This window comes from Panthera leo, chromosome B4 (genome assembly GCF_018350215.1).
Source record: "Panthera leo isolate Ple1 chromosome B4, P.leo_Ple1_pat1.1, whole genome shotgun sequence".
In the NCBI taxonomy this organism is placed as follows: Eukaryota; Metazoa; Chordata; class Mammalia; order Carnivora; family Felidae; genus Panthera; species Panthera leo.
This window is the reverse complement of record NC_056685.1, coordinates 82,284,280-82,294,105: the sequence shown is the minus strand read 5'-3', so window position 1 is coordinate 82,294,105 and position 9,826 is coordinate 82,284,280. Positions and strand designations below refer to the sequence as shown.

General features: G+C 51.9%; 2 protein-coding genes across 4 annotated transcripts; both read right to left on the bottom strand.

The window, feature by feature from the left end:
- On the bottom strand, nucleotides 1-3,181 carry MYL6 (myosin light chain 6). 2 transcript variants are annotated; one of them, XM_042946856.1, is made up of 7 exons: nucleotides 3,090-3,181; nucleotides 2,816-2,843; nucleotides 1,807-1,950; nucleotides 1,405-1,578; nucleotides 1,239-1,316; nucleotides 901-945; nucleotides 1-197 (listed from the first exon to the last, which is right to left on the bottom strand). In XM_042946856.1, the coding sequence occupies exons 1-6, from the start codon at nucleotides 3,090-3,092 to the stop codon at nucleotides 917-919; spliced, it is 456 nt and encodes a 151-aa protein (XP_042802790.1). In that variant the 5' UTR covers nucleotides 3,093-3,181; the 3' UTR covers nucleotides 1-197; nucleotides 901-916. The 2 variants fall into 2 exon arrangements, with proteins under 2 accessions (XP_042802790.1, XP_042802789.1); XM_042946855.1 differs by lacking the exon at nucleotides 901-945.
- An 82-nt stretch (nucleotides 3,182-3,263) lies between these two features.
- Nucleotides 3,264-7,870, bottom strand: LOC122224688 (myosin light chain 6B). Of its 2 annotated transcripts, XM_042946853.1 has the most exons (8): nucleotides 7,628-7,870; nucleotides 5,970-6,204; nucleotides 5,208-5,235; nucleotides 4,828-4,971; nucleotides 4,424-4,597; nucleotides 3,848-3,925; nucleotides 3,665-3,716; nucleotides 3,264-3,555 (listed from the first exon to the last, which is right to left on the bottom strand). In XM_042946853.1, the coding sequence occupies exons 2-7, from the start codon at nucleotides 6,156-6,158 to the stop codon at nucleotides 3,688-3,690; spliced, it is 642 nt and encodes a 213-aa protein (XP_042802787.1). In that variant the 5' UTR covers nucleotides 6,159-6,204; nucleotides 7,628-7,870; the 3' UTR covers nucleotides 3,264-3,555; nucleotides 3,665-3,687. The 2 variants fall into 2 exon arrangements, with proteins under 2 accessions (XP_042802787.1, XP_042802788.1); XM_042946854.1 differs by lacking the exons at nucleotides 5,970-6,204; nucleotides 7,628-7,870 and adding an exon at nucleotides 5,534-5,581.
- Nucleotides 7,871-9,826: the final 1,956 nt, after the last annotated feature.

The window sequence follows — 9,826 nt, the reverse complement described above, 5'->3', positions numbered from 1 at the left end:
TTAGGGGCACAGAGCAAGTTTATTTGGTGAATGCTGAACGCAAATAACATCCAAGAGAGACAAGCTAGCAAAAGTGCTTGTGACAAGAGGACCTAGGAGGCCTTTAGAGCTACATGCACAGTATCAACACAGGGGAAGGTATGGGGCTTGGGCACACCAGGAACATCCTCAGCCATTCAGCACCATGCGGACGAGCTCTGTGGATAGAAGAGAGGGGTGAGCCAGGTAGTAGGGCAGGGGGAGGGGTCCACCAGGGGCCAGCAGACCACAAGACCACAAAGGTAGCATAAGAACATGCCCACAGAACCCAACCTTGGGTTTGTAGAGGCCACCTTGGGTCTTCCCAGTTCTCTCAGCCCCCAGCTTCCCTCCCACCAGCTGTTAGCTTCCCCACCGTCTCCCCGAGCAGCAAGAACACAGCAGAGGCAGGAAAGTTCTCAACTACACCTACAGCTACTGTCAGCCATTGGCAGGAGAAGACAGAGGTATGGGTTAGGGTACCTCCAAGCTGCCCAGCAGAAGGAAAAAGAAAAGACTATTGAGCTATAGCAGCACAATGGGGCAGGCAACCAACCCCCCCTATGCCAACCACCTGTGTGCCAGGGCCAAAGGATCACCCTGAAGCAAGACGGAGACAGGCTGGTGTGAGTTCCCAGACACCAGCACCCTGGGCCCTATGAGCAAAACCTCAGAGCCCATTTTAGGAGAAAAGGAGGTACCACACCCCCAGGCTGTCTTCCTCTTTGAGGAACCCCTCCCCTCCCCAGTCAGCTCCATGCAGAAACATGCTAGGAGGAAGTCAGATGGTAGTAGGGGAAGGGCAGGGGCTAGAGAGCAAAGGTTGGGAAGAAAAACACCAGGGAGGGCAACTAGAGAAGGGGAGGCTGGGAGGAGCCGTACCCGCCCCATGGGCCCGTCACCCCGACAGGATATGCCTCACAAATGCTGCAGGAAGGAAGAGACATTAATGGTGAAGACAAGACACAGACATGGGGTGAAGGGGTCAGGTGGTGGGGGAACAGACATTCCCTTTATTTTACTTCCCATTCTTTCCCCACCCTTCACACATTATCCCTTCCTTTCTTGTCATACCCCTGTGGCCTCCCACTCCTGGGCTGGGCTGGGCCCTGCCCCTTGCCTCGTTCTTTTTGGAGCCCAGGGACAGAGAAAGCCCCAAATACTGGGCGTGACCTGCTTATACAACTGCTTTCTCCACAAGAGCCCCATTCATCCCTCACCTTCATAGTTGATACAACCATTGCTGTCCTCATGTCCTGCCACCAGCATCTCTACTTCTTCCTCTGTCATCTTCTCACCTGCAAAGGGAAAGAAAAACATTTTGGGAACTGGGTAGCAGGTGTGTTATCAGGCGGCACTGCTCAAAGAGCAAGGGCAGAGCCTTACCCAGTGTGACAAGGACATGCCGGATTTCAGCACCCATGACGGTGCCATTCCCTTCCTTGTCAAACACCCGAAGGCCTTCGACATAGTCCTCGTAGGTGCCCTGGTCCTTGTTCTTGGCCACAGTCTGCAGCATGGGCAGGAAGTGTTCAAAGTCCAGCACCTTCACATTCATCTCTGCCATAAAGAAGGTGGAAGGAAAGTCACACAGGTTCTCAGAACTGAGGAGATTACAGGGATCACAAGTGAGCAGGCAGCTCCCACACAAGGCAGGAGAGATCAGTGGGATTTGCTAGTTGAGACAAACCTGCTTGAGTTCTGGGCCTACGAAGATAAAGGGAAGCTCTCAGCTGAAGAAGTGTAGGCCCATTACCACACTGAGAAATTGTTCTTGAAGACCCTCACCATCACTCTTGGGATTCCCCAGGACCTTGAGCACCTCGGCGTTGGTGGGGTTCTGGCCCAGGGCCCTCATTACGTCCCCGCATTGGCTGTACAGGATCTTGCCATCCCCTGTTCGGTCAAACAACTGGAAGGCTTCCTTGAACTCTGAAGATTCAGATACACATCAGCACTGGGCATGTGGGGGTTAACCCAAAACCTCCCTGACATCCCCTTCTGCCCAGTGAACATTGATCATGCTGAGGAAACCAGATATTTATACCACTGTACACTGAAGTCCGCTAAGAGGGATCTAATGTCCCTGTCTCCCAACTCAGGTGTCCCACATAATGACACAGCCTTCTTCCCCCGCCTTGGCAGAGTAGTAACATCCATTTACACGCCCCCTCTGCCTACAGCAAGCCTGCCCAGCCTCCTCACAACTCTACTCAGGGCAGGAATTTGCCACCGCCCTGTCTGGGTCCTGTCCTTATAAGGAAGTGGGAGCAGCAGCCTGGGACAGGGGTCATCCCAGCCTGCCACTTCCCACCCCTACTGTACAGAAAGAGACATTCGGAGGATACAACTATGAAGTATCCTCAGCAAATTCCCCGTCCCCAGTTTCACAAAATTCCAGGTCACTGCTTTTTACAATCTTCACAAATCCAAGCTGGGGGAGGGGAGTTATCACAGGAGGAGAAAAGAGGCAGAAGCTGATTAAGGGACAGAGGAGCGCAGGCAACTTAATACACCCTCCCCAAACTCCACACACAGCAGGCATTAGGTGACCAAGTTGTTTCACACACCCACACCACCTAAAACTCACCCGGGGCTTGGGGCTCGAATCTAGAGTGCAAGGGGAGGGAGGAAGAAAGAGTGAGAAAAGAAAATGGAGGATCCAGAAAGAGAAGGGAATCCAGGAAGTACTTCCCTGCGGGTACTGAAGAGATGACAGGTGGGGTTATGGGATAGGTGCTAGAGGCGGGGGTCCCAATCCCTAAGCATGACCTCAGTAGGGGTCAGAGATACCTACCTGCAGTTTGATCCTCGGTGAAGTCACACTGCTCAGAGAAGAGGGGAGCGGTCAGCATCTGAACTCCAAACCCCCAAGCTTCTATCCCAGTCCCACAAACTGAACCACTAACTCCATGCTGGGGACTCACTCACTTCCCGGCAGGACAGGCCCCCAAACTTTCCAACCCCACCTCCGACCTTCCAAGCCCTCAGGTTCCCTTTGCAAGCCCCTACCCCCGACTTCCCGCCTCTTGCCCCACATCCCGCTCATTCTTCCAGGCCCCGGGCCCCACCATCTTGACTGCTCTGCGGGACCTTTTCCTGCAGTAATGGCTCCGGCTCCCGGCCCAACCCTAGTCTTCGTGCGTTCCAATGACGTCACCCTCAGCTGATCCGGCCAATAAGAATCCTGGTCTGGCCTTATGCAGATAATATTGCTACATTAGTAATGAGGTGGGCGGGGCCCGCTGCTTCTCCTTCCTCTAGAATAGCCCTACCTGAGGGGAAGAAACTGCAGAAGTGGATCGGGTAGGGCACAAGGATTCTGCTCCTCCTTGCAGCAGGAAGATCAGAGGATATCGGATTGGGGAGAGGAGAACCCTCCCTTCCCTCCCCACCTCTGAAGAAAGCAAGAGTCGGACGCCAAAGGAGGGTTGAACTGTGTCTTTATTTTGAAACAATAGGTGGCCTCCCAGTGGCAGGAACGTGCTTCCGCCTGCCGGGGAAGGGGGGGAGGGGCAGTGTCCGGCCCCACTGCATCTGTGGAAAAAGATGAAAGTTGCCAAGGCCTGTCGCGCTCGCGCCCCAGGACATGAAAACGCACTTCCCTACTTTTCTACCCAGACTGAGGGAAGGATAGGAAACTTGCCTCCCCAGTCGGAGTGGGAGGGCTCAGACGCTTAGGATGTGCTTCAGGAAGGCTGCAGAGAGGAAGCAAGAGGGGTTCAGAAGCAGGCCCTTGGATAATCCATCTGATTTTAGATAATCCAGGCCCTTGGTCCCCCCACCCACATACCGCGAGCCTTCTGCCTCCTCTCCCCTGTCCCCTCACCTTCGTAGTTGATGCAGCCATTGCTATCCTCATGTCCTGCCAGAACAGTCTCCACCTCCTCTTCGGTCATCCTCTCTCCTGAGCCACAGACACAGCATTTTAGTGCCTGCCCTCCCTCCCAAACCAGGCCACTCTCTTCTGGATGATAGCTTCTCTTCTCCCACCCTTGAATACTTGGTTCATAGCAACAGAACCCCGAAGGAATCCTCTCCTTGTAATGCTAACACCTTGAATGTGTTCCTCCATCTTGCTTTCCATTTCACCTGCATGAGCTCTGACAGAGGGAAACTGAATTCCAGAGAGTTAAAGGGGCTACCAGATCACAGAGCACAAGCATCTCTTTCACAACAGAAAATCAGCTCATCCCCTTTCCTCTGTCCTTTGGGAGGCATCCGCATCTACCCTCACTTTACCTTCTGCAGGAAGAAGCCCTTTAGATTCTGCCCCCTCTGACCTTCCCAGTCTTCTGCCCATGACCTACAGGACCATTATTCTTCCCTGGCTCTGCCTATTTGGCTAACCTTCTTGGTCCACCCCCTTCTCTCCAACCCACAGGAGTTCTGGTCCTTGCCTCACCCAGGGTAGTGAGGACATGTCTGAGCTCTGCTCCCATGACTTTGCCGTTCCCCTCTTTGTCAAACACCCGAAGGCCCTCCAGGTAGTCCTCATATGTGCCTTGGCCCCGGTTTTTGGCTACCGCCTGGAGCATGGGCAAGAAAGTTTCGAAGTCCACACGCCGGGACTTCAGCTCTGGAAGTTAGAAAGGGGAGGGAGAGGTCACTGTAGAGTCACCTTGGACCCAGCTCCCGTTCCCACCACGAAGGCTTTCATTCTGTTCAACATCCAGGATGTTTTTCTATCTTGTGTTTGACAGTTTTTTAAGTCCAGAGACCCACCCCAGCATCCTTTGCGACCTTGCCAACATTCCTCAGTTCCACCACCACATTGAAAACTCGCACTGTTCCAGGCATCCCCCTCACCATCACTCTTGGGATACCCCAGGACCTTGAGCACCTCGGCGTTGGTGGGGTTCTGGCCCAGGGCCCTCATCACGTCCCCACACTGGCCATACAGGATCTTGCCATCCCCCACTCGATCAAACAGCTCAAAGGCCTCCTTGAACTCTGAAGTATAAAGAGCGGGTCAGTGTTGACCAGAGGTTCCCATCCACCCCCCACCCCCACCCCCCCACAGAAAGTAGGTTCAGAAACTATGTGCTAAAGCTGGGCAGAATAGGAGACACAAAGACGACTAGCATGGAAAGTTTTAAGGTTGGGACCGGAGTTAGGGGAACAGAAAAAGGATCTGACCATGGGCTTGGGACTAGACAGTGGGGCTTAAGGGACCAGCTTCTCCTCACCCTCCAGCTGGTCCTTGTTAAACTCGATCTGTGGAAGAAAAGAGCAGGTGAGGAGGGATGACAGGGCTCATTCAATCTGTTTCCAGCACTCCTCCCAACCAACTGGCAGCCACTTCTGGGGAGGGGCCCAAAGAGACCAGGCTGGGAGCCCAGCCACCTCAGTCCCATTCCCAGCTCTGGACCTTGGGAGAATCCCAAGAGGAGGAATTATGGGGGGAGGGTTTCCTGGGAACAGGGTTAATCCCATGCCACCTGTTCCCCTCCCTCCAGTGCCCTGAGCCCTGCATCCCTCACATAACTGGGGGCTGAACAAAGGCTAAATTTACCCCTGGCCCCCAGCTGTGATTGTCTAACAAGTCTGTCCTTTTCAGCCTTCCCTCCTGGGGTTCAGAGCTGTGGCTTTTAGAATTGAACAGTCAGTCAGGCACAGGCAGCAGCTCCCTCCCTTCACCTTGAAATTGTCCTCAGAACCCAGATGTTCCCCATGTCACAATCCCTGCCTCCAGCAAGGGGGTCAGAGAGAGAGAGAGTGTGTGTATGTGTGTGTGCATGTACCCACACACATTATAGTTTATAGGGAGAGAACAACAAAGACAACATCAGAGTCATAAGCCTGATGCTTTCAAATGGGAGACTGAGAGGAATCTCCAATATCATTCCAATGCTGCTGACTCCCTATCTTCCAGATACCCCAATCCCCTAGGCTGTTTCCCACCCTGTACCACCCCTTCCAAATTCCTTCCTCACTTTCCTGGGACTCACCACCACTTTGGAGAGATCGATGGGGGGCTCCTGTGTTTTCTGAGGGGCTGGAGGGACAGCTGGTGCTGGTGCTGGTGCTGGCTCAGCCTTGGTCTTGGCTGGAGGAGCCCCTGCTGCTGGTTTGGCAGCAGGCTTGGAAATAGAGGGTCCTGCTGGTTTCTTCATAGGAACATCCTTCTTGGGAGGCATGATGTCCGGTGGCCAAAGGACAGTGTGCCGATGGGGGCACCCATCTCTGTTTAAATAGCCAGGGAGTCTGGGATGTCAAGGGGCGGGGGCAGGGGCAGGGAGCCAGTTGGCGGTGGGGAGGGTGAGATAGAGGAGAGATATGCTGGCCTGTCCTGGACTCCTATGGTTCAGGACTCCTGCCCCAAGGTCTTCTCTTTTCTGTTCACTCAGCCCCAAATGCTGGCCAGAACAATGGCCCCTTTGGGGGCAGGGGACGGAAGCCAGAAACTTCCCAGAATGGGGGAGTTAACCTCTGGGATAAGGATAGGATGCTTGCCAGTGACAGACATTGATACAGGGGTGAAGCAAAAAAGGGGATCCAGGCATTCCAGGCCTCAACCCCCTGGCACAGAGTAGCCCTTTTTTCTAGTAGCTTTAGACTCTTCAAGGCTGAGGCAGGGAGGGAGGCCTTATGAACTGGAATTGTTAAAGTGGGGTCTGTGATGGGCACCTGGTTGGTTCAGTCCATAGAGCATGTGACTCTTGATCTGGGGGTTGTGAGTTTGAGTCCCACATTAGGTGTAGAGACTACTTAAAAATAAAATCTTAAAAAAAGGGGGGGGGGGTCCAAGAGCAGTAAAAGGTGGGAAAAAAGCCTCTCTTACCACAGATGAGGAGTAGGGGTAGTTGACCCCACAGTCTATTAATCCCCAATACCTACAGTCCCTGTCCCCCTCCCTCCCAGCCCAGAACTGGAATTGTGCACAATATAGATAAAGAATAGTAATAGAAAGAGGAGTGTGACACCCCCATTGTCTCCTGTTCCTAGGATTGTCTTAAGGATGAGGGTGGGGGTCAGGATCTGGCTTAACGCCCACCACCCATACCTTTTTCCACAAGCCCATGGTTATGCAAGTCAGACAAAGTCAGGGTGCCTGCTGAACCTACAGGGATTCTGTGGTGCACCTGAAGGGAAGGGTAGGCCCTGAGACCCAAAGGGCCTAAATTCTAAAATCTTTAATCTGAAAGGATGTGGGAGGTCCTATGGGCTCCACGGGTACTCATCTCCCAACCAAAGGGACAATAAAAACCCTGACTCGGGCTAGCTTCCAAACCTTGCTGGGGACACTAGAGTAGGGTCTAAGTCAGAGGCCATAGGTATACAGGAGGTGTTGCTAGCTACTTTTGTTCTAGGGGTAAGGAAGAAAAGGATTTAGGCAGCATTCCGAGGAAGATAGTGATTCCACGTAGATCCTGGGGTTCAGAGAGTTGGCGCCCGGTCTTCCACTTGCAAAAATGCGTCTGAATCTCATTACTGAACATTGTCCCATTTTAGAAAAATCAGAATCATTCCACCCTTCCAGAATACATCACAGTCACACACACACACACACACACACACACACACACACACACACACACGAACACGCACACCTTCAATAAAGGTTAAATGAAAGGAAAGAATCCCTCCCCAGCTGCCAAAAACTCACCCTGCGGGATCCAGGTAAGGGCGGAGGCGGGGCGCTGGGAGGCTGCGGGTCCCGAAGGGTTAACCCCAGAGGCCTCGGAGCATGCCGGGAGTCGTAGTCCTCGAACGCCCGCGGGCTCACGGGATGCGCTCGCGGGCTCACGGGATATGCCTCTCTCCAGCTGGAGAAACACGCCCAAGCAGTGGCTTCCGGCAGGTGGCAGCGGTTGGTGATTCAAGATCTTTTGGCGCCCTTCTTGTTCCGGACCTAAAAGGCAATGAGCAATTTACAGACCCCTCCCCTGACCCTAAAACCGTGCGACAACGCCCCCCCCCCCCCCGCCCCTGCCAGGATATCTCCCTTGCTTAGCCGTGAGTTCCCCGCTTAGTGTGGGCTGGGATACTTCCCTTGATCCGCCGGTGGGAGAACGCCGAACCGGGGGGAAGGCTGAAGCCGCTGCCGGCTGGATGGAAGGCACAATGGGAAGCATTGCCGGGAGAGAGGGGTGCGGTCTCCTTCTCTTACTCTTGCGATTTGGTAGAGAGCAGAGGCTACTGAGTTGCTGTGTGTCTTGGAACAGTACCTTCAAAGTTTTTCTTTTCTTCTGTTCCTTCTCTTTCACCTTCTTCTTCCTCTTCCTCCTCCTTTTTTTTTTTTTTTTTTTTGAAATGAGCTGGTAGTTGAAGTATAGGTTAAGATTTGGAATTAAGCCTGGTCTCCTGCCTCAGTTTCTCCTGAGGTGAAGTTTCTCCATACAGCGGACGCGTATGCATCCGGCACCCCATCGGGACCTCACGGGTCCGCCAGGAATTGGAGGGCTGAGCCCTCCAGCCCTTCACTCTGTGACACCTCTGCCAGCATTGGACATCTCATTCCCCACACCATTATCAGAGCACCCTCCCCACCCCTCATGCTGGGAAGGAACCAACCCAGTTAGGCCCCGAGTCTGTAAAGGTCGTGGCCGCGCCATTGGTGCTGGAGGCTGGGGCTACGTGGGCGTGCAGACAGAGGATCAGAGTAGAAAGCCCCTAAGAGGTTGGGAGGGTGAGGCCTAAATGAACTTCACCGGCAGTAGTAAGTGGTGTTTGTTGGTTGGGGAAAGCTGCTCCGAAGAGTACTACTCTTCTATGGCTTGTGTAACAGAAACCACAATGATGATGAAGGGGGGATATTAGCAACTATCCCCGGAGGCGTCCAGCAAGCCCTTACTGCTCAATTGAGGGGCTAAATTATCTCCTGTAGCAAAGAGGGAGCTAAGGAAAAATGAGCTCAAGACTACTCCGCTTAGATTGGAATCCAGGTTCTGCCAGGTATTTGCTGATAAACTCCAGCAAGTTTAGTTATATCTGTGTGCCTCAATTCCTCCATTTGTAAAATAAGGATAGTAGTACCTACCTTATAGGGCTGTTGGGAGGATTAGATGTGTTAATATCTGTAAAATAGAAGAGCCTGGTACAGAGTAAGTAGCATATAAGCGTTCGTGAAATAAATGTCCTTTTAATCTTCCCAACATATGAAATAGTTGGCATTTCCCCATTTTACACCCGTAAAGGATCATTAGTAGGCATGAAGAGATGGAGCAAGAAGAAATACATTTCTCATAAGTGTTTGGTTACAAGGCTGGGGAAGAACTGTATTACAGATGCCTTTTTGTGTCCTTCAAAATGTCTGCGGTAGTTGATTTGGAGGAGGTAGTTTATCTGATTTTTTTTTTTTTTTTTTCCTCTTCCTCTTGGTCTGTCTGTAGCCTTCTTTGGCATTTTGCCAAGTTAAAGCAGTTATGGCATCATCTGACTTTCTGGCATTTTTGTCTGCTTTATAGAGAAGTAGAGCAAAGAGAAAAGATGAGGACTCTTGGCAAACAGATTGGAGGACTGTCCTTCATTTTTTGTACTATTCTTGTCTTTTAATCATAAATAATGCAAACTGAACTGAACATGATCTTAACTCGGCATAAGTGATCTATACAGCCTGTATGTGGATTTTCTGTGACAAATCTGTTTTTTCTCGTGTAGCATGTGACTAATATGGGTTTTTTTTTTTTTTTTTTTGGATTGCATATTTATTCTAAGATTAGTTTGAACATAATTGGGAAGGGCACATCTTTAAAAGAAAAATGCATATTAAAAAACCTAATAGTACAGGGCTACTGGGTGGCTTAGTGGGTGGAGTGTCTGACTCTTGATTTTGGCTCAGGTCATGATCCCAGCGTCATGGGAT

What these genes read in the sequence shown, in the direction of transcription:
- LOC122224688 (XM_042946853.1), bottom strand. Translation starts at nt 6,158, where the DNA reads ATGCCTCCCAAGAAGGATGTTCCTATGAAGAAACCAGCAGGACCCTCT. An exon ending in TCGATCTCTCCAAAGTGGTG is followed by an intron (nt 5,236 to 5,969) that starts GTGAGTCCCAGG and finishes TTTCTTCCACAG; the next exon opens with ATCGAGTTTAACAAGGACCA. An exon ending in ACATGTCCTCACTACCCTGG is followed by an intron (nt 3,926 to 4,423) that starts GTGAGGCAAGGA and finishes TCTGTGGCTCAG; the next exon opens with GAGAGAGGATGACCGAAGAG.
- MYL6 (XM_042946856.1), bottom strand. An exon ending in CACCGAGGATCAAACTGCAG is followed by an intron (nt 1,951 to 2,815) that starts GTAGGTATCTCT and finishes CTGAATCTTCAG; the next exon opens with AGTTCAAGGAAGCCTTCCAG. An exon ending in GCATGTCCTTGTCACACTGG is followed by an intron (nt 1,317 to 1,404) that starts GTAAGGCTCTGC and finishes TTCCCTTTGCAG; the next exon opens with GTGAGAAGATGACAGAGGAA.